Source organism: Serinus canaria, chromosome 6 (genome assembly GCF_022539315.1).
Source record: "Serinus canaria isolate serCan28SL12 chromosome 6, serCan2020, whole genome shotgun sequence".
Lineage (NCBI taxonomy): Eukaryota > Metazoa > Chordata > Aves > Passeriformes > Fringillidae > Serinus > Serinus canaria.
The window spans coordinates 22,315,668-22,343,197 of record NC_066320.1 but is presented as its reverse complement, the minus strand read 5'-3'; the positions used below and the strand labels follow the sequence as shown (position 1 = coordinate 22,343,197).

General features: G+C 57.7%; 3 protein-coding genes across 8 annotated transcripts in view; 2 read left to right on the top strand and 1 right to left on the bottom strand.

Moving 5' to 3' along the window:
• SEMA4G (semaphorin 4G) overlaps window positions 1–21,260 on the top strand; it is a 29,053-nt gene extending 7,793 nt beyond the window's left edge. The window contains exons 1-17 of one of the 5 annotated variants that reach the window (XM_050975987.1): window positions 1,955–2,029; window positions 12,603–12,834; window positions 13,997–14,145; window positions 14,679–14,741; window positions 14,821–14,919; window positions 16,077–16,170; window positions 16,367–16,480; window positions 16,668–16,834; window positions 16,983–17,152; window positions 17,316–17,460; window positions 17,537–17,759; window positions 17,846–17,961; window positions 18,284–18,435; window positions 18,626–18,687; window positions 18,769–20,037; window positions 20,249–20,378; window positions 20,460–21,260. In XM_050975987.1, the coding sequence (XP_050831944.1) occupies window positions 12,711–12,834; window positions 13,997–14,145; window positions 14,679–14,741; window positions 14,821–14,919; window positions 16,077–16,170; window positions 16,367–16,480; window positions 16,668–16,834; window positions 16,983–17,152; window positions 17,316–17,460; window positions 17,537–17,759; window positions 17,846–17,961; window positions 18,284–18,435; window positions 18,626–18,687; window positions 18,769–19,625 (2,535 nt within the window). In that variant the 5' untranslated portion in view covers window positions 1,955–2,029; window positions 12,603–12,710 and the 3' untranslated portion in view covers window positions 19,626–20,037; window positions 20,249–20,378; window positions 20,460–21,260. Of the gene's footprint in view, window positions 1–1,954; window positions 2,030–2,664; window positions 2,759–9,166; window positions 9,790–12,602; window positions 12,835–13,996; window positions 14,146–14,678; window positions 14,742–14,820; window positions 14,920–16,076; window positions 16,171–16,366; window positions 16,481–16,667; window positions 16,835–16,982; window positions 17,153–17,315; window positions 17,461–17,536; window positions 17,760–17,845; window positions 17,962–18,283; window positions 18,436–18,625; window positions 18,688–18,768; window positions 20,038–20,248; window positions 20,379–20,459 lie in introns of those variants that run through there. The other 4 variants (XM_050975985.1, XM_050975986.1, XM_009087230.4 and 1 more) reach the window with 4 other exon arrangements.
• A 50-nt stretch (window positions 21,261–21,310) lies between these two features.
• Window positions 21,311–22,326, bottom strand: MRPL43 (mitochondrial ribosomal protein L43). Its single transcript, XM_018911157.3, has 3 exons — window positions 22,159–22,326; window positions 21,709–21,821; window positions 21,311–21,545 (listed from the first exon to the last, which is right to left on the bottom strand). Exons 1-3 carry the CDS (start codon window positions 22,287–22,289, stop codon window positions 21,331–21,333), a joined length of 459 nt encoding a protein of 152 aa, XP_018766702.2. The 5' UTR covers window positions 22,290–22,326; the 3' UTR covers window positions 21,311–21,330.
• A 60-nt stretch (window positions 22,327–22,386) lies between these two features.
• On the top strand, window positions 22,387–27,527 carry TWNK (twinkle mtDNA helicase). Of its 2 annotated transcripts, XM_018911158.3 has the most exons (5): window positions 22,387–23,773; window positions 24,293–24,533; window positions 25,207–25,314; window positions 25,653–25,794; window positions 26,379–27,527. In XM_018911158.3, exons 1-5 carry the CDS (start codon window positions 22,513–22,515, stop codon window positions 26,631–26,633), a joined length of 2,007 nt encoding a protein of 668 aa, XP_018766703.2. In that variant the 5' UTR covers window positions 22,387–22,512; the 3' UTR covers window positions 26,634–27,527. The 2 variants fall into 2 exon arrangements, 1 of the variants encoding a protein (XP_018766703.2); XR_007777859.1 differs by lacking the exon at window positions 26,379–27,527 and having other exon boundaries at window positions 24,293–24,621; window positions 25,140–25,314; window positions 25,653–25,693.
• The last annotated feature ends 3 nt before the right edge of the window (window positions 27,528–27,530 follow it).

Below are 27,530 nucleotides of genomic sequence, written 5' to 3'. Positions count from 1 at the left end.
AAGTTGGACATCATGAAGAATTTATTCTCTGAAATTGTTAAGTATTGAAATGGACTGCACAAGGGTGGGGTCACTATCACTGAAGATGTACAAGAATCGACTGGACATGGCACTTAGTACTGTGGTTTTGTTGACCAGGTTTTGTTTGGTCAAAGGTTGGACTCAATGATATTGGAGATCACTTCCAACCTTAATGATTCTATGATTCTAGAGCTGCCCCAATAGGAAATTCCCCTTCCAGCACCTTCCTGGCTCTGGACTAGGGTTGAAGCAGGAGCCAGACCTCCCTGCTTGGCAGAACCAATCCATGGATATGAGAGATACATGTACAGGAGAGGGTTGGGTTTGTTTGGGCTCCTGCTGCCTGGAAAAGTGCCTCTCTGACTCTTGGGAAAGCCATGCAAAGAAGAGGAAGGTCCTGGCCTTCAGCCTCTTGGAGCCCTAAATTCCTTCAGTTAATCTCATGGGGGCAGCAGAGCAGGCAAAGCTCTGAAAATAGATCTGTTTCCAGCTGCCAATGACTCGTGTTAATTAATTAAAGCCTCGCAAGCTCGGGCCTGTAAAAGCCCAGTGCTGGTCGCGCCAGGCTCAGCTTGCTCTGCACTCATGCACTAATTATCCTACTGCAAGGCCAGCAGCTAAAGAAGCTCCAATTTGTGCTGGGTTCGGCTTCCAGCCACGTGGGAGGCAGGGAGTGCTGTTGCAGGATGGGACGGGCACAGTGTCCTGGGTAAGGGGGAGCTTCGGGCACCCCCTTCCCCAGCACTCATGGACCAGGTCTCCCCATAAGTGGCCCCACAGACTCCAGCTGTGCCTCTGCTAAGGTAGGGAATGGGGTTTGGAGAGGCTGTGGAGGACCAGCTGCCTTGCAGCACCTGAACACCCCAAACCTAGGTAAGACAGGCTGGCCAAGAACATCCCTGCCTGGCTCCTGGTGCGTGGGCCTCCCACTTCCGCAGGGTGGGCAGAGGGGCGAGGCAAGGTGAGGCATGGAGGAGACGCTGGGGTTTTGCCCAAGGACAGGAGGAAATGGTAATTAGCCTCTGGAGCACAGAGGAGGCGAGGGCGGGAAGGCGGGGAGTGCTCCAGGAGGTGGGTAGTGTCTGCTCTGAGAGTGGGGCCAAGGAATGGGCCTTGGGATATCATGCTGGGAGAGCGGGTGGTGGCCGCTTGGGGAGTGTGTGCAAGGGTGACAGAACCACCTGCCATCAAGAGCACTAGGATGAGTCCCTTCTCAGCTGAGACCCATTGGTGGGTGAGGGCTGGGGAGATTCAAACCTCTGTTACCCTCCCTCCCACCTACAGTGTTTGTAGGAGGTAGGATCCTGGCAGTCAGAGGCCCTGAGAATGGCACGTTAGTGAGGTTCCCCTCAGGAACACCCTGGCCCTGCCATCTTTACTGACCTTTAAGGTCCAGAAGGTGGTGGAATCTCAGCTAGGGCTGACCCTCATTCCCAAACAATGCTCAGCAACTGTAGCACAACCTGCTCAGCCCTATGCCTTGCTATGGGTCTGGCTCCAGGTCTGCAGACTGTGGGGTTGGGGTGGTCTTTGTCCCCTTCCTGGCGACCTTACTCCTGGGACAGGCTGGTGTGGAGGGGATGAACGGGCATCCAGAGGTGATGGTGCTGGGACTGGGCACCACATGGCTTTGTAGCCACAGGCTGGCATCACCCGGCCACCCTGCCAGCTCCAGGAGAGCTGTTATTCAGCATACACAGGTACAGTATTTCCCCACCTCCTGCTCCAGCTGATTTCCAACTGCCCTAGATCCAACCTGCTGATTACACACAATGTTGGCTCAGAGTTTGGTTTTGGGAGGCCTGCTGCTGCTGTGAGGGTTGAGGAGGGAGGGTTGGCCAGGTGCTGGAAGCTTACGAAAGAAAAGCAAACACAGGCCTGGACCTGGCAGCTGCTCCACATGGGGAGGAGCTGCAGAAGCCACCCAGGATAAAAAGGCTCCACACAGGGCCCCAGAGAAACCATTACCTGCCTGTGTTTCCAAACAACCTTCTGCCATGCATGAATGGTGAGACGTGCTGAGAGCAGGGAGAAGATGGGGCATGGTGCCTGACTCAGGCATGCAGTGCAGGATGCTGGGCTGACTTTGAGGAGCAAGACACCTTAGTGAGCACCATGGCTCTGGCGAGGGGCTGTGCTGTGCTGACACTGGTGCCTCTGCCTGGGGGCGTTGGTGTGATGGTACAGGTAGCGTGTGCTTGCTGTGCTGGCAGAGTAGGATGGCACTTATCCGTGTTCAGTCATGCTTTTTCATCGTACTATATCCACAATATCAGCCCTTTGCCTCTCTGACTTTGCAAAGGGAATTCACACAGGCTTTTGGGCCCTGCATCACCCAAACCACCTGTGCTGAGCGAGCCCCCGGCCCACTCTACATGTAGGGGGCCGACCGGGGGCTGCACGGTAGCATCCCGTCCCTGCCTGCCGCGACTCTGCCGAGGGACATGCTGCCACCTGCTTCCACGCAACGCAGGCAGGGGCGGCCCTGCTCCGTTCCCCTCCTCCTCCTCCTCCTCCTCCTTCTCCTGGCGGCCCCACGCTGCGGGTCGGGCTGGCGGCCCCGCGCTGGACGCTGCCGGCAGGGGGCGGTGCGGGGCCCGGCGCGGCTCGGTCCGCACGGCGCGGCCGCGCACAGCCGGGCTGCGCTGCGAGCCGAGCCCAGCCGAGCCGAGCCCAGCCGAGCCGAACCCTGCCCTTGCCTGCCGTGCCGCCCGCACCTGCTGCGCCACCGCACCAGGCAAGTACCGAGGGGACGCGAGCAGCGCCGGCCGGGGCGGGTGCGGGTCCGCAGGCCAGGGGGGTGCTGGGTTTGGGCGCCGCGTTCGCGGGCAGGATCCGGGAAGCTGGGTCGTACCCTGGGTGCGGGTACTGCGTGCACACGGCTGGGGCCGGGTGATCAGCCCACGGGCAGGATCTGGAGTGCTGGGTGCGGGTGTTGAATCGCTTGGTGGGTCCTGGGGTGCTGGCTCAGGGTCGGGTCTAGGTCTACAGGTAGGGTTTGGGGCGCTGGATCCCAGCTGCTGAGTCCGCAGGCAGGATTAGGAGTGCTGGGTCTGACTGCTGTATCCACAGGCAGGGTTGGGTTGTTGGATCTGGAGTGCCGGGTCTTGGTTGGGGTCCACAAGCGGGGTTTGGAATGCTGGCTCTGTCTGCTCGGGTGCTGGATCCGGGTGCTGAGTCCAGAGGCAGGTTCTGGGGTGCTGGGTGTGCGTGCTGCTCACAGGAAGGGTCCAGAAAAAGAGGAGCAGGGCTCTGACCTGCTGTGGTTGAAATCCAGGGAATAATGCATTTGGGGAAACGAGGGCAGAACCTTGGAAGCAGCAGGGGAAGAGATTCAGGGTAGGTCTGATGCAGGTGAGGATTTGGGGGTGATAAGCAGGAGGGGAGGTGGGATATGCTGGATGTAGTGGCAGTGCAGGAGCTTTCTTTGGGGACAGGTTTGGGGTGTGAAGTGAGGTGGGTCTGGGGGACCTGGGTAGGAGTGATGGGGGAACACGCTGGGGGTGGGGGGGAGCACGATGCTAGGAGTTGCAGACAGACAGGGCACTGGCTCTGGGCAGGGAGGGCTGGATACTGCCCTTTCCTTCCCCAGCAGGCTGGGGGGATCAGGGGTCTGTAGGGATGAGAACTGCTGGGGGTGTTTGGGGAGGCCAAGCATTACCTGGGGTCAGCTGGTGTTTCAGATGGCTGGAATGAGGTACTAAACCTCATGCAGGTGGTGCAGTGCAATCCCTGCCCCCTCTCCTTCCCTTTGGAAATCAGGGGGTGGTCATGGAATGTGGCTTGTCTGAGCCTTGACTCGTTGAGATTCATCTCCTTGGGATGCATTGCTGTGGGGGCTGCAGATAGCCCCAGGCAAAGCAGTCCAGCCAGTGTTGGGGGCTTCTCTGCATCTTCGTGCTAATCCAAAGGTAGAAAGTACCTGCAGCACTGGAATTTGGGGCTCTCTTTGCTCTCTCCATCAGTGCCCAGGTGGGCCAGTGACTTGTGCCTGGCCTTTAAACCAAGAGCGTGAAGTGGGAGGGGGAACCATGAAAAGGTTCTTAGAGTGCCAAAAAGCCCAGTCTCCTCAGATAAAGAGGTTTCCCAAAATGGATGAGGAGTGCAGTTCTGCTTAGATGCAGGGAAATTATTAATAACAACAGCGGCATTTTTGGTGCTAACTGGGCTGCCACTGCGGGCTCTGGCTGCTTTGCTTCCCTCTGTGGCAGGTGCTGGTTGGGGCCCCCCCACCTGAACCCCAGACCTGGGCAGGGTGACCCTGGCAGCCGCAGATGCTGTGTGTGTGCCCTGCAGGACAGGTCTGTGCTTCATCTTGGTTTGGCCAGGCTTGCTCTGCCCAGAGGGATAAGGGGTAGGGAGCTGCCCCCCAGCAGGAGAGATCCATATCAGGACTTTGTTTTTGTGTTGCAACCTGAGGGGGAAAAAAACCAACCCAACAAATCCAAACCACCCTTTCAGCTCCTGCAGATGAGGCTTTGTTTTCCCCCCCTGCCTTTTCCAGCATCTATATGAACATTTCACCACTTTACCCACCAGGAATGCAGCGGGTTTGCTGGAGCTGGGAGGTTTATTCAGCAAATCTGGCAGGTCATGTGCCGGGATAAAGCATGCAGGTGTGCTTAGCAAGGCTGGTGAGGGGGCCTCTGCCGGCCCCGTGCAGGAGGGCAGCGGCGGGTGCAGGGAGACACAGTGCCAGCCTCGCCTGGCCGCGTGTGGGGAATTTCCTTGCACTTGCCCGCCGGCTCTGCTTGGCATCTTGATGAGACTTGTTGGGAAGCACCTCATGTGATGGGTGGTTTTGTGAGAGGGGGCCCGTCCTGGGGACCTGCTGCCTCTCAGAGGGGAGAGGTGATGCCCCCAGACTTTTTTCTGTACCCCGCCCCCCCCAGACATTCCTGGATGGCTGTGCCACCAGCTCCTCGTGATTTACAAGCATGAGGGCTCTGCCACAGCAAGGTCATCACCAAACCCACCCCCTCCTTCCTTCTGGGGCCTGAGCTCTGCTGTTCAGAGACCAAGGGGGCCCAGGGTTTCAGGCACCAGGTAACATGTGTGGGGGCCGGGATGCAGCCCTGTGATTCAGGGTGTGCCCTCGGTTCTGCTTTTCTTGTTGCTTAAAGATCCCTCTAGGTACAATCCCACCTCCGTTACCTGACAGAGGGCGACTGTTTGCCTGTTGCAAAGCCCAGCCCATGTAAATAATGTGGGGATCTGATTTTGGGGCAGCAAAGCTGGTGGTATGCAAACAACTGTGGGAAAGGCCAGATGTTACTTCTTTGTGCTGTGCAGTTTTGAATGCAAAGTGGAATATCAAAATTGGGTTTGACCCCGAATTGAAGCTTTGTTGGAGGGAAAGCAAAGGAAACAAGAAGATGCTGCTGAAACTGGAAGCCCTAAAACTGCTCCTATCATCTGGTTTTGCTGGACTTTGGAAAAGAAAACAGTTTATCTTTGGAATAAATAAAAGGGAGAGGAACAGGCTTGCAGCAGAAAGTCCCATGTTCACTGCAGACAAGCTGGGTTGTGCTCCACCTCTTGCCCCCGCTTTCAAGGGGACCCCAGGTTGTGTGGTTGTGTGGGATTTCTGAGCCTCTGTTTCCCCTTGGGAAAGCCCCGCACCTTCCCGACGGTGGGAACCCCAGGCATTGCCAAGAAACATCTTTGAAACTCAAACCTGGCTTTGGAAAATAACTGAAAGACAAACCGGCTCTAAACAAACACCCAAGTTAATTCCGTGTCTTGCATTGTATGAGCCCAGTGAAATGAAACACAGTGCAGCCACAGGGATGGGCAAATGGATTCAGATGCTTTAAAAAGCCCTGAAATCTGCTGGCTTTGAGATGTCCTTTTACATTTAGCGTTGGGATTTTTTTCATGTTTTCTTTCTAATTGTTCCTGGGAATTTAATTCTACAATTATTTTGCTGCTTCTGCTGAGGAGACAATGTGCTTCAGCCACAAAGCCTTTGAAGGCTGAATTGCAGATCACATCCAGTGCTGAGCCACTTGGATGCAGACGCCCCCTTGCTGGGAGAATTTGCTGTGATGTGGAGGGCTGTCTGTCTGTTCGTTTGTCCAGGCTGCCGAGGGGCTGCCGGCCGGCGGCGAAGCTTGTCATGCTGCAAATGAAAAACGGATGGAGCGTGTTGGGGTTTGGAGGTGATGTTGCTAGCACCAAGCTTGCCTAATGATGGGGGAGGTGGGAGCCCCAGGGATCAGCATCCCGTATCTCAGGGCTGAATGGCTGCACTCTGCCTCCCCCAGTCCTGGATTGGAGCGTGAGAGTGAAGTCAGAGAGAGGCCACAAAGTCTCAGCACCATCCGGTTTCACTTCCCGGTTGATGCACGACTCCCTGCTGTTCTCTCAGGTGCTCCCAGGCTGTGGGGTCAACCCAGGGCTGCTGCTGTGGTGTTTCCAGCACAAAGGGGGAGAGGTGTGCTGTGTGAGAGGAAAAAGCCAGAGAGACTGTGTCCTCACTGCTGTCCTGCAAGAGCTAATGGCCTCCAGCACGTGAGGAATTGTTCCTGTGAGGGGAGTTTTGCTGCTCTGTCCAGGGGATCTGTGTCTGGGCTGGCTGTGGCATCCCTTGGTGCTCTTGGTCCAGGCACTGAGCTGCAAGGGTTTGCCCTTCAGCCTCCCCTCCTTGCACCCTTCCAGACCATCTCCTGCCAAGGCCTCTGGATCCAGGCAAGGAACTGTTTCAGCTAACAGACAGTGTTGGTGGGTTTTCCATTTGGGTGGGCAGTGGTGGAGTGATCTGTTCTGCTGTCCTGCTGGTGTCGTGTCATGAGCAGCTGGAGCAGAGCTGTCCCTGTGCCTGGCAGCCATGGCACAGGGGCAGAGCAGCTTTCCTTATTTTCTTGGTTGGACTCTTTTGGGTGGGTTTGGATGGGAATGGCTGGATAGCTCTCATGGGGACTTGGCACTGAGCTCTGTTGCTGCCTGGCAGCCCCTTTGAATCTCCTGCTTCATATCAGACCCGACCTGATGGAGGAGAGGAACAAGTTCTTGTGAGATTAGTGAAAACAGGGAGCTTGGGAGAAGCTAACACACCCTGATCCCTGCAGCCCTGCAGGGAGGACTCCATATATCCCTGCCCCTTGTGGGGTGGGCAACATTCCCCGCAGGAATGCAACAGGGAGATGGTAATAAAGGCATGGTGCTGGCAGGGGTGGGGGGCAAATCTGTCAGAAACTGGGCTGTTGTTAGTTTTATTGCTGACTGCTCAGCCTGACTTTCCAGGGATGTTTGGCTCCCTCCAGCACTGGGACCCCTTAAACTGTCCCATATCCCCGACTGTCCCTACTCTCTCTCCCATCCATCACTTTGCTACTTCACGTCTCCTTCCTGCCGTGACATTTCTGGGATCAGAGCTGGGTGCTCTCCTCTGCTGGTGGCTGGTGGGGACTGCTGTGGGAATTTGGAGCCTGTTCCCATGGCCTGCAGGAGCCTCCCACCCGCCTCCCTGGCTCCATGATGGCTGTGCTCTGCGTGGGGGCTTTGCGTTGGGAGCAGGGCAGGATACTCTGTGAGAGGAGCTGATGTTGCAGCTCTTCCTCCCCTTCTCTGTGCCCGAATCCCAAATTTGGGTAAAGGAGAAGTACATCTGCTTCCTGAATGGCGGAAGCTCTAGTGTGTGTCTGCTGAAGCACCTCAGGGTCAGGCATGGTTTTGTTTAAAGAAAGCAAAAATAAACCCAGGGAGGGGCTCCCAGGAGGTCACTGTGCTCCTTCTCTCCCTGACCCAGCACGGGTCCCCTCTTCCTGGAGGGCATTTGGCAAGTTTGCATTTTTTTCTTGTGTTGTTGACAAAAATCCTGTCTGGTTGAGAAATATCTGTGCAGCAGCGCCAGCTCAGTCCCACGGGTCAAATCCTGCCCCTGCAAATCTGTGCCGGGAACAGTGGCTTGTTTTGGGCTGGCCTTTGGGGGTGCTGCCACGGGGGACCCATGTCCTTGCAGGACAATCTGGGCTTGAGGCCAGGAGCAAACTCCTTGAACAAATGGATGGACACTATGGGCTTGGGGTGGATCTGATGTTTTATTATTTGCTGGTTGGGCTCTGCAGCAGAAGCAAAGTGCTGGAAGTTCGTCAAGGGCTGAATTAAAGTTGCCTGGCAACCTCCATCCCGGCTCCTCTTCCCACATCTCGCAGGATTTCCCACCCAAGGTCTGCCGCCTCCAGGGAAGAGGGGCCCAAAATGCACTGCGCTCACATCCAGGCTGGGGCCAGGCTTGTCTCCCTTCCCATAACTTACTGGCTGTTCCCACGCCTGGCAGCCTGGAGCTCTCCCCACCTCATCATCCCCTGGGGCAGGTGCCTTTCCCTCAGCCCGTGCCAGGAATGGGTCGGGCTGTTTCAGCTGAACCCCTTGAGCAGTCTCCTGGAGGGTGGAACAGTTCAGTGACAGTGGGAATGCGACAGTGGGCTGCAGGGGGATGTGCCAGGCTTGGCCCCAGTGAGTAGAGTGGAATTGGCTGCATGGGGTTTGGAGTGCCCAGGCTGGGCTGCCATAAAAAAGCAAAGTGGTGTCTTATGGTGCAGTGCCTGATGGGGATTTTGTTAAGGCTGTTTTGCAGCTCCATAACCCAGAGAAGACCCACTGGAAATCCCTGTCTCCCACTGGGAAACCAGCAGTGCTTGCTTGTAGTAGTCTGTGATGCCAAGGAGAACAGCCCATGAGAGAGGAGGAATGTCCAGCAGCCACTCTGGGAGCCTGCTTGGGCTTTACTAGATCTTGGTGGAACAACCACAAGCTGTCTAGGGAGGGGTGGGATGGAGAAATGTCTTATTCTACTCCGCAAATCTGTCCTGCCATCCAGAATGGATGCTGAGGGTAAGCTGGAGAAGTGCTGCTCCCATGCACCACTTCCATTCTTTCTCCTGAGTTCCTCTGAAATTAAAAAGCTGGCATAATTTTTATCTGTGCTGATGAGGAAACATCTATGGGGGTCCTGTAAGACCCTGTCTGTGGTCCCTCCATGTTTGGCAACCCCACAGACACCACAGCTTCCCTGCAGTGCAGCTTGCAAACACCTTGTGCTCCCAGGTTTTGCTGCCTTGTGACTTTGAGGACCATGGGGCAGTGGGAAGGGGCTCTATGCCCACAGAATGACCTGCTGCAGTGGCTCTTGAGGTGTGTGGCAGCTTTGGCTTTCTTTGGCCAGATCCAGGTTGGTGAGAGTGTGAAATTCACTCATCAAAAGCTTTTTGCTCCTCCAGAGACGCTGATCATGGGGATTTTAAGGAGGTGCCGACTGGGCCAGCCCGTTTGGGTGTGCTGTGCCGGCTGGCTGCCGGTGGGAGGCTGAGGCCAGCACAGTCATGCTCACACAGCTTCCGTGGTGACCCAGTAAACCCAGTCAGACCTGACCGGGGCTCGCTCGCTCCCCTGCGCGCTCACCCACGCCTGCACGCCTCTGCCACCCCACGGCTTCCCTGCATTCCCCAGGGACCAGCAAACACATCCCACTGGTGAGAGACGGTACCTGGCTCCGGCTCCGTGCTGCGAGCTGTGGCTCAAGCCCATAGGAGCACTGATAGCCTCTGGTAGGAGGGTGGGCTTTTGCCTCTGTGGATGTTGCATGTTGTGAGTAGAGCGGCTGGTTCCTGGCTTCGCCCCTCTCAGGGTGTCTGTCAGTCCTGTGCCTGGGCCCTGCATCCACCGTCCTGCTTCTTCAGCGTCGCCAGCCAGCGACGGGAGCCTCAGTGGGAGCTGAGGCTGGACCGTCAGGTCCTATGTCGGCCCCCCTGTGCTGGGAAGTAGGTGAGGTGCCAAGGGACTCGGGAGCTCATTACTGGGGAATGGGGTGGGCTTTTCTGGGGAGTTTTTCTCTAAAACTCCTAGCTTTTCTGGAGCTGCTGCTGCTTTTTAGCCTCTTCATCTCCCCTTTTTGTTTCCCTTCCCCAGAGAAAACTGGTGTTTCCATTCCCAGCTTTTTTCTATTTCTCGTTAAAGTGCTGGACTTGTGTAATCCATCTGCCCCCAGCCCTGGTGGTGAGTCCCACATATTAAGACCTCCTCTACTTCCTGCCTGAGCCCTCGGGTTCACCCTGAGCTTAGAACTTGCACCCTGACAAGGGGGAAGTGATGGGTTTGGGGGTGTTTGTTGTGGCTGCAGACCAGGGTATTGACCTGAGGGGAGCCAAGGATTGTTTCAGTTCCTTTTTGCTTTTTCTCCCCCACCCTAGGTATGAAAAATAAGAACTATAAAATTAAAAAAAAATAGGGAATCTTGGAACAGCCCTTCTCTTTGAGTAAAATATTAACTGGCTCTTACAACGTAACTGATTAAATGTTCTTAAGGACAAAGTTACATCTGATCTCGGTCAAAGGAGCCTTTGGAAATGGGTGTAGCTGCTTCACTGGAAAAAGCAGAAGAGCCCAGCCCTGACAGCATGGGAGGCTGCTCCCCCCTGCCCAGCCAGGAGCCCTGCACAACCTCCCAGTTTAATATATATTTTTGTTTTCCCCCTGTGCTGGCTCGCTGTGTATGATGGTTAATGTTAGCTGGGGCTGGCTCGCAGCACCACTCCGGCCCTGTGATAAACACCATCCCTGCCATCCTGGCCAGGCACACTCCCGGCTCCCTCCCTGGCACGTCAGGAGCCAAGCAGCAGGCAAAGTTCAGGGCTTGTTTGTGCAGGGGAGATAAGGTGAGGACGCCCAGCATCGTGCAGTGCTGTTACTCATTTATGAGAGATCATTGTTTGCCTTGTCGTAAGGAGTGTAGTCCTCCACTCTGCTTTCCCATCCCAGGTGCAGCAGAGCAGCTCTTGTGGCTTGTGCATGATTCCAGACTCGTGTCCCCATGTGGATGCTTGGGGAAGGGTCCCTGTAACTTCCAGAGTGGCCCCGCTCCCACTGGTGGGATGGAGATCTGTCAGCGTGGGGCTGGCCGTGGTGCTTTGGTGCTCCAGGTGTGACCCCACCACTGGCTTTGCCCAAGGCTTGGTGGGTTTGGCTCGTGCTAGACATGGTGCCACCAAAGCAAATTGTTTCTTCTTGAGGTCCATCTGCACTCACCTGCCTTGCATTGCTGTGCTGTCATTCATGGGCAGGCCCTCTGTCTGTACAGGGCTTGTCCTGGAAACAAGAGTAACCTGGAGTGAGCCTGCTCTGGGATCTGCTCCCCAAGGAGCTCAGCCTTGCATGCAGCACCCTGCCAAAACCCAGGGTTGGATTCTTTAGAGTGCTCTGTGCTGGCCAAGGGGAACAGTGGAGCAGCAGGGAGGAATATTTCCCATCTGCCTCATTCCCAGAATGCTCTGGAGCAGCTGCCAGTGCAGGTGTGAGGTTTGTGTCTGAAACCCCTTGAACCAGCACTTTGATGCAAGCTCCAGAACTATGGCTGAATCCACGTGTGGACCCTCACTTCTCCTTTTCAGCCCCAAAGCCCTCTTCACCTTGGTTTTACCTCCCTTCTTCTTGGGACTCAGCAAAGTATTTGCTTCAGGGAAATTGTTTGCAGTGAGCATGTATAGGCAGCTTCTCTACAGGGTCAGGTATTTGTTTTTTTATATATATATATATATATATGTGGGTGTATATATATATATATTTATAAACCTCTAAGCAAATACTTAGGTTCTGGTTGCTTACTGGGAGCTCTCCAGCTCAGAGATACCCAGTCATCTTTTTCCTCCTTAATGTCTGCAAGATGAGCTAGTGGCTTTGCTTAGTGCAGCTGGGAGAGGTGGGGGTTATTTGTGAGTTATCGAATGCATGAAAGTGAGAGCCTAAGTAGATGTGGAGCTTCAAGGCAGCTTGGGATGAAAGAGAACCTGAAATCTCGTGGAAAAACATAGGGGGCAAAAATTGTTTCCGCTTGAAAAGATTTGCCGAAGAGTCCAAGCAGTTCCTCTATGGATTTTCCTTCACCTTACATCCCTGCGTGCCTGAAGCATCCTTTCCAATGCCTCAGTCCTCTGGAGTCTCATCACTTCGGGGGTGGGCGGGCAGAACTGGGGCCAAGGACCATGTCCTTACATAGCAGGGCTTGGGCTCCCCAGGACCCTCTCTGTTGCCATTCCTGCTGCAGCCACTCTGGTGGGTCTTGGAGTACCCCAGGGTGCCAAGAGATGCACAGAGGGGCTTGGTCCTGAGCCCCTTTCTCTGCTTTTGAGGGAAAGGGTGTGATATGCAATAGGGGATCAGCTGCCTCTGCTGAAACATATCCTTCAGTCTGGGGATCTGCAGGAGCAAAAGGCTGGGGGTGAATGAGGGATGAACCCAGAGGAGACTTGGGAGAAAATGTACCTCCAGGCAGCTGACCCAAGTGCTCAGCAAGCAGCTCCCTGCTGTGACAGAATGGTTGCTGACCCAGGGAGATGCTGCAGAAGGTCACTGTGCTCAAACTCCCCTCCATGCTCCATGATGGCTGCAGGCTCCGTGCCTTGTGCTATGCCTTGGTTTCCCTTTGAGCAAATGAGGGTTTGTTTTTCCCTGAAGCCATCCCTGCTCTGAGGCCGTGCTGGGTCAAGCATCCATGCATGTATGCAGCTGGCTGCTTCCCAAGCCTGCTTCCTTGTGAGGTGCTGGGGCAGCAGGAGTGTCTGAGCCAGCGCTCTGTGTTTCAGGAGGGTTTGGTGGCCAGCCCTGTCCCAGAGAGCTGGAGAGCCCGTGCTGAGGAGTGGCGGTGCCGGCCCGGCGGCTGAGGCAGCTGCCCTTGCCCAGAGAGCGGGAAGATGAGCGCAGGGCCGGCACATCTCCTGACAACTCTCTTCATGGCAGCGGCAGCCATGGGCTACCCATCACGGCGCTCTGCCACCGACCTGGATGCCACCCCCAGGACAACAGTCACCTTTGATGGTAAGGGGGTGTGGGTCCTGTGGTGGCAGTGTGGTTTGGGATTTTGCTGGCATGGCCTTAGTGCATTGTGACTGCATCTAGTCTTTGCCACCCACCTGGAGCAGGGGGCTCAGCATGGGAGGGTGGCTACATGGAGGCCTCTGATCCCCTGGGCTCCAGAAATCAGAGCCCACATGGCTGTTTGGTACTGTGTGCCCCAAAGAAATGAGCATGGCAAAATCATCTCCCCAAAAGCCAGAGGGGGACGAGGATGTACAGGGAGCCAGCCCTGACCAACCCCTGGCCCTGCCCAGCAGCCCTTGAAGGGTGTCCTGAGCTGGGCATCACACCTGGGCTGGGATCTCATGGGCCAAATAGTCAGCAGGAAACTTTCTTCTGTGATTTTCTCTAATTGCCACTGAACTCTTGACTTCCAGCCTCTGTGATGTCAGTGAGTCCAGCAGTGTCATGTCCCTTGGGGATCCACATGGCATCGTTGACCTCATTAGTGAGGCTCAACTCAGCAATCGATGGTGGGAGAGTTTCATTAGTAGCTGGGGTGCCCTTTTCTCTCCAGGCAATGCATCTTTTCTGGGGAAGACGGGGAATTATTCCTTTTCCAGCTGCCTATAGGGTCCCAAGCCTCAGAATTTTCACTTCCTGCTGGTCCCTCTGGCCAGGGTTGAGTCCTGCCTCACACTTCTCAGTGCCTCAAATTGGATGGTTTCATTGGCTTGGTGGGCAGAAGCACTCAGCCTCACAGCAGAATCACTCCCCTTGTATGACAGTTTTGGTTCAGGTTTTTTATCCTTCCCTGGGATGGCTGGGCTCAGTTCAGAGCCAGAGTCACTGCCAGCATGTTTCTGCTTTCTTCAGCAGTTTCCCAAACAACATGGCAGGTCTGTGCCCAGCACAGATATTGCAGCTCCCACCCCTGAGCTGTGCTTTAATTAGCAGAGAGAAATTTCCTCTGTGAACCTGAGCTCCATTAGTGCCTTTTGCCTTTTAACAAACCTTCTCCCTTCCTTTCCTCCTGCTGTAACTGCTGTCACCCAGCACTGCCTGCCTGATAACCCCAGTAAGTGCCATCCCACCCACTTCCAGCTCCATTCTCTTGTCTTTTCCCAGTGGCTTGCACAGTGCCTGCCCCGGGGTCCCCCTCAGCCCCCTGTTCCCTTTGCAGAGCTGTCGGGAGTCCGGCGCTTCACCGCGCACACCCTCAACTACAGCACCCTGCTGCTGGAGGACGAGCAGGGCATCCTCTACGTGGGCGCCAGGGGAGCCATCTTCGCCCTCAACTCCAGCGACGTGGCCGACGGCTCCCACCGCACGGTGAGCCCAGCCTCTGCCATGCTGCCCAATCCCCATCCACATCGTGGCCACTCTATCCCTGCTCAACCTCCCCCTCACCATCTCAGGTCCTGCCTGGAGGTGATGTCTCCAAGTCTGTCCCCAGGTCCCCTGTGGACACCTGGTCCTTCTCCCCAGCCAGGCAGCATGGGGACAGTGGTGGGAGACATCCCCAAGCCCAGAGCTGCCTGTTTCACGGACACCCCAGCAGAATGAAGGGCAGGGAGGGAATCACACTCTTTTGCTCCCCCAGGGAAGGATATCCCAAAATCCTCCAGGCTCCTGCAGTGCTCTGGGATGTCTGCCCACTAACTGGGGTGTGGGACCACACTTGCCCCAGGCTGGTGGGATGTGTGCAGGGTGCTATCTTGTGCTCTGAGCAACCATCTCTCCCTAAACAAATAAATAAGGATTTTATCATCCCTGATGGCTCTGATGAAAGCTGGAGGTTGCAGCGACAGGGCAGCCATGCAGTGATGGGAGTCATGCAGTAGCAGTCTCTCTTCCCCCTGCAGATCCACTGGGAAGCCTCCCCAGAGAAGCGGATGGACTGCTTGCAGAAGGGCAAAAACAACAAGGTAGAGCTGCTGGGTGGGTGCCAGGGAGGCATTTCCCCCACTTTTCCTGGCTCGTAACGCCTGCTCTCCCGCTCTGCAGACCGAGTGCTTCAACCACGTGCGGTTCCTGCAGCGGCTGAACAGCACCCACCTCTATGCCTGTGGGACCTACGCCTTCCACCCGCTCTGCGCTGCCATCGTGAGTACGGCTCACCCACAGCTGCCACCTGCCACTATGTCACCCTGGAGGGGTGCAGCCCCTGTCCTCTCCCGCCATCTCAACCCACAGCCCTACTCCCTTTCTACCTCTGTCCTTGCTCCTGCCTGGCTCACGGTGGGGGTAACTCCCAGGCTGGGGTGAGTAGGTTTGAGGATGTGGCCACCGTGATGCAGATGCTATAAGTCCCCACCCTGGCACTGGGGTTGGACTCTGACCGCAAGCGAGAGGGCTGGGGATGGATCAGTGCTGTAGGGGACGCATGTGGACTGAGCAGGATGGGATGCACCAGCCCTGGACCTGGTCTCCACTGCCTGCTGTTGCAGAATACTCTCCCAGAGGTGGGGCTGCAGAGTGGCTGATGGCAGGTGGAATGCATGCCCTGGAAAAGGTGGCAGGGGTAGGACTGATTCAGCAGCCCCTCCCCAGGGATTTCCTGTGCTAGTTTGACAGTCCCCACATGGCTGTGACTCATGGCAGTGTCCAAGAGCAGCCTTGTTTTATTGGCAGTGGGACTTTGACCCCCTTTCAGTAGCTCCTTGAGTCAATGGAGTTGCCATTTGCCCACCTCCATTCCTGAGCTGGGGGGCAAACGGGCCCCGTGACCATGTCTGCAGTGTGGCCAGGGAGCTCTGGAGAGGCTGTGCCTGTTCCCTTGGCTGTGCTGCTGGTCCGGTTTGGCCCTTGCACACACTGGAAATTGGGTGGAGGAGCTGCCAAGCTGGAAGGGCCCCGTCATTATTTAACATGCTTTGAACTGCAAACCCCAAAGAAAGTAACTCCTTCTATGACATGAACAGCACCTGGGGGGACTCCAGGCTGGCTGAGCAACATCTGCCAACCAGGCACTGTCTGGGAATATTGGTTGCACTGGCTGACTCCTGCCCAGTGCCCATGCAAAGCCCAGCTGAGGCTCGTCTTCCTCCCAGAGCCCTCTCGCAGTCTTGGCTGGGGGCTGTGGCTGGCTGTGTGGTTTCTGACCAGCTGGAGGGTGTCCAGGGGGGTTTGTCTTACTTGGACATGGGCATGGCTGCGGGCATCACTTTGTACCTGCCAGCAGCCTCTGCAGAGAGCCTGAGGCTGGCAGGTGAGGTGGGTCTGTCCCCTCCTGTCTAACCTGATTCCCTGTCCCCCTCAAGGATGCCAACAGGTTCATGTTGCCGTCTCACTTTGAAGAAGGCAAGGAGAAGTGTCCATATGACCCTGCCCGTGGCTACACTGGCCTTATTGTGGGTAAGCAGCACCTTTCTGGGGCTGGTGGGGATATGCAGGATGCCACTGACCATGGCCCCATCCCCAACACCTCTCCAGGGGGTGCCAGTGATCCGCCCCGCACTCGTCTGCCTGGGGTGTGGGGATGCTGGTGGCCTGTGGGGCTGTCCTCAGGCTTCAGGGCAGGGCCATGCTGATGGGCACCTGCCCTGCACAGATGGAGGCTTGTACACAGCAACACGCTACGAGTTTCGGAGCCTCCCTGACATTCGGAGGAACCTGCACCAGCGGCCACTGAAAACAGAGGAGTCCCCACTGCACTGGCTGAATGGTGAGATGTCCCCATCCTTCCCATCTCGTGGGCCATGGGACACTGTGCATTGTACTTGAGAGTTGGAGCAGGTGTGGGGGATGGCTCTTGAGTTCTGTGTGGTTTGCTATGAGAAGGAACTGAGGCAGGGAGGGATTCCCCATTCTGTGTTGGTCTCCAATCACCACCTCTTGCTCTGTGTCCCCAGATGCTGAGTTTGTGACCTCTGTGCTGGTCCGGGAGAGCAGGGACAGCCCTGTGGGTGATGATGACAAAATCTACTACTTCTTTATGGAGCGGGCAGGAGAGGAGACCACATCCTTCTTTGACAAGAGTCAGGTGGCCCGAGTGGCCCGGGTGGCCCGTGTCTGCAAGGTAGGCATGGTCCCAGCCACAGGGAACCAAGCACTGCTCCTGTTGGTGCAGGGGCAGTATGCCTCCGCCTGTGGGAAGACTGAGGCACAGGTAGAGGGGAATGAACAACTGTCCAGCCTGTGCAGAAATGCTCTCTGCACCCTCCCAGAGCGATGTGGGGGGAAAGAAGATTCTGCAGCGCAAGTGGACGTCCTTCATGAAGGCACGCCTAGTCTGCTACATCCCCTACTACGAAGTGCTGCGCAGTGTCTGCAGCCTGGATGGGGGCGGCTGGGCCAGCACTGTCTTCTATGCCGCCTTCACGCTCTCAGCACAGTGGTGAGTGGGGCAGTGGCCAAAATGATTGGGGCTAAAAGTCTGCAGCACCAGGGGAGCCAGAGATGTGTGAGGGGATGTGCAGGCAGGTGCTGAGCACCTGGGGGTGCATTGGTTGGGAGCACCCATGCCTCTGCCCAGGCTTAGGTGAGGTTCTGCTCCTCAGGAGGACCATGGAGGCCTCGGCTGTGTGCCGCTACAACATCTCAGCAGTGCAGCGTGCCTTTGAGGGCCCCTACATGGAGTACCAGGACTGGGCTCGCAAATGGTCTCGCTACGACGGTGCAGTGCCTGAGCCCCGGCCCGGCTCCGTGAGTGCCTAGGAGTGCAGAGCAGGGGGACATGGGGCAGTTGTCTTCCTCTCTGACCCCTGTTTCCCCTGGGCAGTGCATCACGGACCACTCCCGCAGGAAGGGCTACAACTCCTCACAGGACCTGCCCAACAGTGTCCTGGACTTTGTCAAGCTGCACCCACTCATGTTTGAGGAAGTGAAGCCAGCTGGTGGGGAGCCGCTCCTGGTGAAGAAGAACGTGGCGTACAGCCAGCTGGCTGTAGACAGGGTGCAGGCCCTGGATGGCCTCTCCTATGATGTGCTCTTCATGGGGACAGGTCAGTCTGAGATGAGTTTGATGGGCCTCTGCTGGGCAAAGGGCACACCTCACATTCCCTCCTGAATCCCTTGTTCTGCTCTCCAGGGGATGGCTGGATCCATAAGGCTGTGGTGGTGAACTCTGGCATCCACATTGTGGAGGAGGTGCAGGTGTTCAGGGACCTGCAGCCTGTGGAGAGCCTGGTGATCTCCCACATCCAGGTGAGGGGTGCAACAAGGAAGGGGAAACCACACATGGGGCATGCTTGTGCTGTGAAGCTGCTGTTGCAGTTTGGGGCCCCAGGGGGACATGACTCCTGGGTCACCCCAGCTCAGGATTTGTGCTGGAGCCCAGGAGGGTAGCTTGGGGAAATGAACCAGCCTGGCCAAAAGCACTGACTGGGTGCTGGGGACCCTTCTCATGCACACCCATGAAGGGAGAGCTATGCTGTGGGGCTGGGGGGGATCTCTGGGCACCATAGGGCACTCCAAAGCCCAGCAGCACCATGCCAGATCCATACTGAGCCAGGCCTTTCCCTCTCAGAGGAGCCTGTATGTGGGGGCAGCCAGTGGGATCGTGCAGGTGCCCCTGGCCTCATGCGCCAAGTACGCCTCCTGCTACGACTGCATCCTCGCCCGGGACCCCTACTGTGCCTGGGATGGCAGGGCATGCCGCACCATCACCACCACAGACAGGTAGGGACGGGCTGCCTGTCCTCAGATGGGTCCCCATGAACCTTCCACTTGCTCCATCCCGTGCTGTTTCATGTCAACCCAGAGCCAACCCCAAAGGTTTGGCATCTGACAGTGGGTCCCCTGGTGGCCGTGACCCCTGTAAGGGTGGGCTCAGCTGAGGCTGTGTGGCTGAGCCCCCCATGCCTTGCAGCACAGGGCTGGTGCAGGACATTCAAAGTGGCAACAAGGGATGCCGGAGCAGCTCTGGACGAGGTGAGTCTCTCCTGCCCTTTGGGACCACGGGGATGCTGGTGTCCAGCATCCCTTAGAATAGCTGGGAGAGGTGCAAGGCAGTGCGTGTCCCCACAGGCTCCCTGGTGTGGAAGAACCGGACGGTGCTGCAGGGGGATGATGTGCTGCTGCCCTGTGACCAGCGCTCTAACCTGGCCCGAGCCGTGTGGCTGCTGAATGGCAGCGAAGTGCTGGGCACGGGACAGGACAGGCTGCGTGTGGGGGTGGACGGGCTGCTGGTGACGGACACGCTGCCCCAGCACAGCGGCGAGTACCGCTGCTACGGCGAGGAGCAGGGTCTCCGGACACTGTTGGCTGCCTACAGCCTCTCCGTGCTGCCCGAGCTGCCCCGCAGCCCTACCGCTGCCCCATCACCCCATGCTGCCAGCCAGGCGACCAACGACATGAAGGTGGCTTACATTTCTGCCATCGTCACCTTGGTGGTGCTCTGTACCGTGCTCAGCATCATCCTCCTGTACATGTCCTGCCTGGAGAAGCGCAAGGGCAAATATGTGCTAGGGGAGCCACGGCCAGCCAGCGTGGAGCTGCAGACCGTCTCAGCCAACTGCCTGCGCAAGGGCCACCGGGAGGAGGAGGAGGAAGAGCTCACCTACCCCGATGGCTGCCTGCGGATCATCCCTGGCGAGGCGCCCACAGCTGCCACCTCCCCAGTCAAGGAGCTGCCAGCTGCTGTGCCCCCACTGCCACCCCCGCTGCCAGCCGAGCTCACCAACGGCGTGGGGGCTCTGCCCAATGTCCTGCGCAAGATGAACGGCAACAGCTACATGTTGCTGCAGCAGCAGGAGGAGCCACTGGCCTCCCCACTCTACAGTGCGTCCTTCACCGAGGAGCTCAGCAAAATTCTGGAGAAGCGAAAACACACGCAACTGGTGGAAAAGCTGGACGAGAGCTCCGTGTAGGGGCTGGGGAGGGGGGTCCTGCCAGTGGGGCCCTCCTCCCCTCCAGCCCCTTCTCCCACCCTTTGCCAGCAGTGTTACAAGACTCAGGCAAAACTACCTCCTTGATGGCAGAGCTGGGCCGGGCCCGGGCTCGGCCATTCCTTCGGCTTTTCACTCACTTTTAAGACTTGCTGTACAGAAAAAAAGGAAGAATTATCTATTTAAATTTGGAGCTCTATTTATGTATAAAAACTCACTGACGGTGGCCACGAGCTGGAGACAGGAGCTGGCACCTGGCTGAAGGCGGACACCATGGGAGGGGGAGTTTTTGTCTGTTCACCCAGGCGTGAGAGAGACGCTGTTGTGGATGTGTGGTCTTGGCCAGTCCTGCTGGGTGTCCTTTGGCACACAGGAGCTGGATAGCTGCTGAGAGGTGGGTGAAGAGGACAGAGGGGGAATGAGGGCTGACATACTGTGCCTGTGCCTCTCACAGGGCACAGGATCCCTTGCCGACGTAGGGCTGGCAGGTTTTCCCCAGCTGCCAGCTCTCAGGCAGGAGAGGGGCTCTGGACACATCTCACATTGTGAGGGGTGGTCTCAGTGGCTTCCAGCTCCTACCCACTGTTGTGCATCTGCCCCCTCAGGGTTTCCTCTCTGGGAGAGGATGGGTTGGCGAGGCACAAGAGATAGGGCGAGGAGCTGATGTCCTGAATACCCTAGAGCAGCTGGTGAAGAGGCATGTGCCCACTGCGAAGAAGCCAGAAGAGGCCACAGGTGAAATATGGGGCTGGATGCACTGGGGAGGTGCACCCCCAGGGCTTCCAACCCTGACAGGGCTCTGCTCCCTTTCCCCAGGGCACTGGATGAAGCAGCAGGCAGCAGGATGCACTAGCAGCTGGACTGGCAGTCACCACCATGCCCTACAGCATGACAAGGGACCAGCACATCGTCCACATGCCCCTGATGTCTGCAGTGCCCCTGTGGCTCCAAGCACAACATGTTTCTGCCCTCCTGTGCAGTGCTGTTGGTGAACTGGAGTTCAGGCACAGCCCTGCCACCCATGGGAAAATGCGTGGGCAGGGAAATGTCCTCACACAGTGAGGAAGAAGAATCTTGTACAAGGGCTTGCCTCCCTCTGGAGCCTTCTCTTCATGGCACTTTCCAGGAGCAGCCTAAATCCTCCCAAACTGTTTCTGCAACTGCCACCTCCTGGGGACTGAGAGATGGGGGTGACAAAAACATCTCATGCTCTAGGGACAGTGTGGTGGCACCGGAGAAGCTGGGGAGGGACACACCTGTGGAGATCCATGTCCTCCTCCATGTTCCTTGCTTGTACCTCCATGATCAGGACATTGCCAAGGGCTCAGCCCTGAAAGGGAAACAGGGGACAGGTGACAACCCCCAGGGTCTCTCACGAGCTGCAGCTCAGGCCTCCTATTCCAAGAGAGTGAGGCTTAGCAGGAAAAGGCAAGAGTTGCACACTCTGCCACCCTGCCCCAGCCCTTGTTTTTGCTGCAAGAAGGGGGCATGAGCCACCCCCAAGGACTACCCCAAGGACCACCCCCAACCTCCCAAGGAGGGTCATCACTCTGTGTCTGGCACTCCTTACGCACAGCTCCACATTCCCCCCGAGCAATAAAAATGGCTCTGTCTGGATGTGGTGTAGCAGTGTCCCTCTAAAGGCAGGAGAAATGGATGCAGAGACATCTGGGGGATGGAGGAGGCTTTATTGGGGCTGCAGGCGTGGGCCCTGGACGGTGAGGATGGAGGGTTTGTTGGTGAGGGGGTGCCACTGGCCCTGGATGCTGGGGTTGTCAGTGTGGAAGGGCTTGCGGATGCGGATGATGTCCAGGCCAGACTGGTTGGCCAGCTTGGTGGCCAGCTGCACGATCTCCTCACTCGTCTTGCTGGCAATGAGCTCGTCCCGCACGGTCCCGTTCACTGCAGCAGAGTGAGGGGGTCAGGCCGCGATCCCCCCACTCCACAGCCTCCTGGGGGCAGCAGCTGCCCCAGCACCATCTGCGCTGGGCAGAGGTAATACGGAGTCGAGGCAGGGCAGGGAGACCCCCGTCCCGCTCCCCTCCCCAAAGCCCCCAGCACTCACAGTACTCGGCCCGCAGCACCGGGGCCGGGCCCGGGCCCGAGCGGGGGCTCACGTAGAGGACGACATCGGGGTGCTGCCGGGCGAAGTCCTGTGCCGCTTCCTCCACGAACTGCCTGGGGGCCAGAGGGGACTCTCAGCCCCAGCCAGGCCAGACAAGGGACGAATCGCCATAGCCGCCAGACATGGGTCACTGTCCGCCCGTGCCGGGCCCACGGGAGGGGTCACAGCGCAGAATTTGGGGTGATGCCCCCGGTGCTGCCTTCCAGCTCCTGCCCTGTCTCGCAGGAGGTTGGGGGTCCCACCCCGCCGCTGCCATGTGATCAGCGGCAGCAGCAGCACTGTCCCTTCCCCACGCTGACAGGCCCAGGGGAAGACCCGTCCTGACACTTAAGGGGTCACCAGGCTCCCCCCGCCCCATCCCCGGCAGTCGGGTGGTGCCTCCGGCGTTACCTGGCGCCGCGGGCGTCGGCCGCGGTGGGGCTGAAGAGGAGCTGCAGGCGCTGGAGCTGCCGCACGTACCGGCCCACGCCGTTGTGCAGCACGGCGGTCAGGAACCGGCTGGGAGACCCGCGGCTCGTCATGGCTCCGCGCTCACCCGGAGCCGGAACCGGCGGGAGGGGCGGGACGGGGCATCCCCCGACCCCGGCGGGAAGTGACGCGCCGGGAGCGGGAGCGGCAATGGCGGTGTCCGTGCGGACCCACGTGGGGGCTGTGGCCTGAGCGGCTCTGCGGGGCCGGGGGCCGCGGGGCAGCCGCCCATGCGGAGCTGCGGCGGCGGCGCGGGCGGGTGCCGGGGCGGTCAGGATGGCGCTGGTGCCCCTGCGGCCCGGAAGGGCCGCCAGCCGCCTCCTGCTGCTGCTGTGCGGGGGGGCCAGGAGCAAGGGAGCCTCGCTGGGCCCCGGGGCGCCGGGCCGCCTCGGCCAGCGGCGCTACAAGAAGGGCGTGCTGCCTTCCCCCGATGGACCCGCGCCCTCCGTCTCCATCACCGAGATCCGCCAGTACCTGCGGGCGCAGGACATCCCCTTCCACGATGGGTACAGCTGCCTGCACACCCCCAGCCTCTTCACCGGCGACCGCGGGGACCAGCCGCTGTCCGCCAATGCCCCGTTCACGCTTTTCATTGACAAGACCACGGGCAGCTTCCTGTGCACAGCCACCCTGGCCGAGGGCACTTGGCAGGACTTCCAGGCTAACGTGGAAATGCGGCACCATGGCGTTACCCCCATTCCCCCTGCCAGCTCGGAGGAGACGGAGGAGGAAATGAGACAGGCTCGCGAGGATGCCCGCTGCATCTGGGAACGGGCTCTGCCGCTCTGGGAGCTGCTGGATGAGAAGGAGACCAAGGAGACTAAGGCTTTGTTTGGTATCTCCCAGGTGTCAGATGCCACCTTGAAACGCTTCGGTGTGCGTTATCTGAGGGCTGCCAGGTCTCTCGTCTTCCCCTGGTTCAGTCCTCAAGATGCGACCCTGAAGGGCCTGAAGCTCCTGAGGGTGGAGAAGAAGGGGGGCACAAAAACTTACGTGGAAGAGACTTTACCCCGCTTCGATTCCTATCGCAATCTTTTTGGGCTGCCCCTGATTGGCCGCCGAGACACAGAGCTAGTCTTAACTGGCTGGGAGCTGGATGCCCTGGCCCTGCACCAAGCTGCAGGAGTGGCCAGCCTGGCCCTGCCACGGGGGGCCAGCTCCCTGCCTCCCACCCTTCTTCCCTACCTGGAGCAGTTCAAGCGCATCACGCTGTGGCTCGGCGAGGACTTGCGCTCCTGGGAAGCTGCCAAGCTCTTTGCTCGCAAGCTGAGTCTCAAGCGCTGCTCTCTGGTGCGCCCTGGCAACCTGCAGCCCCGGCCCTTGGAGGCTCTGAACCAGGGCCTGAACGTCACCAAGATCCTGCGTTCTGCCCTGCTTGCAAGCCACAAATCCATCATCTCCTTCCGGCAGCTGCGCGAGGAGGTGTTCGGGGAGCTGGTGAACACCGAGCAGGTGTCTGGTGTCAAGTGGGCACGTTTCCCCGAGCTCAACAAGCTCCTCAAAGGGCACCGCAGAGGGGAGCTCACCATCTTCACAGGTAACGGGCACAACGACTGGTGGACAGGGCAAGCAAAGGGGTGTTTGCTGGCTTCACCCTCCTGGGGGTGGTGCTTTACAAGTCTTTCAGGTCTCTTTCTGCTCAAGGCTTTTGCTGAGCCTGTCTTGTGGGTGTGTGAGAGGCTGGGGTGCATTCCTCAGTTCAGTGGGACCTTGCATGCCAATGTGGCGAAGGGCTCCCTGCCTGGGGCAGTGTAGGAAGTCCTGGGCTGTCCCGTACCCCTTCTCCCAGCTGCCACCCTGAGCCCTCCTGGCGCTCACCCAACTGGCTGCCCAGCCCTTCACACAAACCTGTGGGGACCCATAAGCTGTGGGAGGCCATGCTCAAGCACCCAGGTGTGTAGTGTGGCATGAGAAGTTTCTTCATGGTCTGAGTGCTGCAGATGAGCTTCTCTTACCCCGTCCCTGGTGCTTCCACCTCTAAAGAACCCCCCAACATGGTCAGGATGGGTCAGATCATTTCCCCCAGCTAATTCTCCTGTTGTTGTCCTTGTACCAGGCCCAACGGGCAGTGGGAAGACCACGTTTATCAGTGAGTATGCACTGGACCTGTGCATGCAGGGTGTGTGCACGCTGTGGGGCAGCTTTGAGATCAACAACGTCCGTCTGGCCAAAATCATGCTGACACAGTTTGCTGGCCGGCGCCTGGAGGACCAGCTAGAACTGTATGATGAGTGGGCTGATCGCTTCGAGGAGCTCCCGCTCTACTTCATGACCTTCCATGGCCAGCAGAACATCAAGTATGGTCCTGCATCTCCATTCCCAGTGGCATTTACCCCTCACGGCATGTGCTGCAGGGCCCTGGGGAGCTGGGGCTCTTCCCCCGCAGTGAGTCACAGATTTGGGGCTGGCAGGAGTCACATTGGGACTGTTCAAGTCCCAGGGTTGGTGTGTGGGGACTGTGTGGCCAACCACCTGTGTTCCTTCTGTCACGGGGACTCTCATAGACTCTCTCTGGGGTGGGGGTGAAGGAGGGGACTTGACCCTGTGCTGCTCTGAAGCCAGCCTGTGCCCATGGCAGGACATGTTCCCTCACACACTGCTTACTTGAAGTGCTGTTGTTTGCTGAAGAGGGAGGACAGGCATCTCTAACCCTTTTTATTCATCAGGCACTGTGCACCTGCATGCATCCCTATGTACCCTGAGGATCCCTGTGAGCTGGGGGCATTGCAGGGCAGTAGGCAGGGACTGTGTGGGCAGTGCTGGGTCCTTCTGATCCCAACTACCTTTCCCTGGGGGATGGGGCTGCACCTGCTCTACAGTGGGGGAGGTGCGGAGGTGGGATGTGCCCAGGTCCCATCAGGGCCCAGCCTGGTACCTCTCAGTTCTTTCTCTGCATCCCTTAGCCTGGCTCAGCATTGCCATCCCTACCTCCACTAATCCCTGGGGCTGATCCTGATCTCCCCTGCTCAGGACAGTGATTGACACCATGCAGCACGCAGTCTACATGTACGACATCACCCACGTGGTTGTTGACAATCTCCAGTTCATGATGGGACACGAGCACCTCTCTGTGGACAGGTAGTTCTTCTTCAGTTGTTCCCTTCCTTCCTCTGCCACCCTCACTGCTGGAGCTGTCCCTGTCAGGTGTCACACCAGGGCCTGGGGTTCTGCGCAGGATGTCACCTTTACTCCTCTCTGGCCACTTTGTTTCATTAAAGGACAACCAGTGCCCTAGGGAGGAAGAGGTGGGAAGAGGTGAACAGGTCACCAGCCATCCCTGACATACCACATCCCTCTTCCCGCATGGGCTTGTTTGCCTCGTGTTCCCGGGTGGTTTCTGCTGTGGGGATCAGCACCTCGCTGCCTCCTGCCATGAGCAATGGCAGCCCCTGACCCCATTCTTGCTGCTGTGGCAGGCTCGCTGCCCAGGACTTCATCGTTGGTGCCTTCCGCAAGTTTGCCACAGACAACACGTGCCACATCACCCTGATCATCCATCCTCGCAAGGAGGATGATGAGAAGGAGCTGCAGACAGCCTCCATCTTTGGCTCTGCCAAGGTGAGCTGGGCCAGGGTGGCCCTTCCTGTCTCTTGGGTGCAGTTTATTCCCCAGAAGGGGCTAGGATATGTTGGGCAGTTGTCCTCAGCTGCCATCAGTGCCCTGGATCATCACTGGGGACTTGTCTCCCAGAGTCCTAATGCAGGCAGAGAACAAACCCATTGTCAGCTAAAGCTCTGTTGGGGCTTTAGGTGCAGTTAATTAATACTGACTGTGGGTGGAATGTAGTAGGAGATAATTAAAGAGGGAGGCAGAGAGGGTGTGGGGACAGGCTCTGAGTATTTCAGTCTCTTCCGTGATGCTGACCAGCCTTGCAGTAGTGGGCAGGAGGTGCTCTCTGTGCACACCCCTCCAGTGATCCCATTTCCCCAGGGTGGGCTGTGGCACAGGGTGTGCTTGGTGGGTCACTGGACGTTCCCAGGGAACACAAGGGGTTGGTGCTGGGAAAATGCTGGAGTTGCTGTGGCATGGGGTGCCCTGTAAAAGGGTTTAAAGAAGTTGGGCAAGTGTTTGTGAGCATCTCTGAGGCCTGTCACTCTGGCAGCATTCCTTGCACCCTCCTGGAGATGTTTTCTTCTCCCCAGGCCAGCCAGGAGGCCGACAACGTCCTCATCCTGCAAGACCGTAAGCTGGTGACAGGGCCAGGGAAGCGCTACCTGCAGGTGTCCAAGAATCGCTTTGACGGGGACGTGGGTATCTTCCCGCTGGAGTTCAGCAAGGCCTCACTCTCCTTCTCATCTTCCAAAAGCAAGGTCAGGCTGAAGAAGATGAAGGAGGAGAAGGAGATTTTAGCCAACAAAATCGTAGAGGGAGGCTCAGGAGCCTCCAAGAAGCCATGAGGAAAGGAGGTCTCTTCCTCAGTTCATCTGGAGGAACAGATCCTAGTTTGGCAGTCCAGGGCTGGAATATGCCAGCTTCTCTTCCCTGGGAGCCTCTGCCATGGGGCTCTGTGACCCTTTCTTCTGCATGAACAAACCTCTTGACCACCAGCGCAGTGTCTTTGTGATGGGGGAGTACCATGAGAGGAGGAGTAGTCCCATCCTAGCAAAGAGTGGATGGGGAAGGTGCTTTGACCAACCTTGGCTGCTCCACATTGGTGCTGAGTGCTGGGAGCATGGAGAGAGTGGAGGCAGAGTAAGCTGGATGATGGTGGGGATGATCTGCAGGTCCAGGACTTGGGTATCTATGGACCTGGGGCAGGTCATTAAATTGTGTCTAAAGTGGAGCTGAAATCCTGAGCTGTCACTAAAGTGGGAAGGATTGTGGGGGGCAACCATGCAGAGGGACACATAGTAGAAATCTCCCTGTCACAAATGGGGTCTTTGGGTTCCATCCTGCATGGGATGGAGCCATCAAGGGAAAGGTGGTGAAGGAAAGTGTGGGAGATTGTGGGTGGCTGATGCTCTGGGGTGGGAACAGGTGTTACATGGAACTTGCTGTTTCTACCCGTTGGGCTGGTGCCTGACCTGGCCCCCTTTGCTCAGGGTCTCCCAAGCCCCTTTCTCTGGGGGGACATCACCAGCAATAAAACCATGTCCTAGGGGGAACAGTCCTGCCTTGCTCTGCTGGGTTTCGGGGGGCTGCCATCCCCCCTGTTCTCAGGGCTGCAGGCAGCAAATACTGTGACCTGACTAGTCCTTGCCATGGTAAGGAGTGTCCATGGCTGGATCTTGGTCTAATCCCTTTGCTTTTTTTCCTCTTTCTAGTTTTATTAAAGCATAAATGTGAGTGTCTTT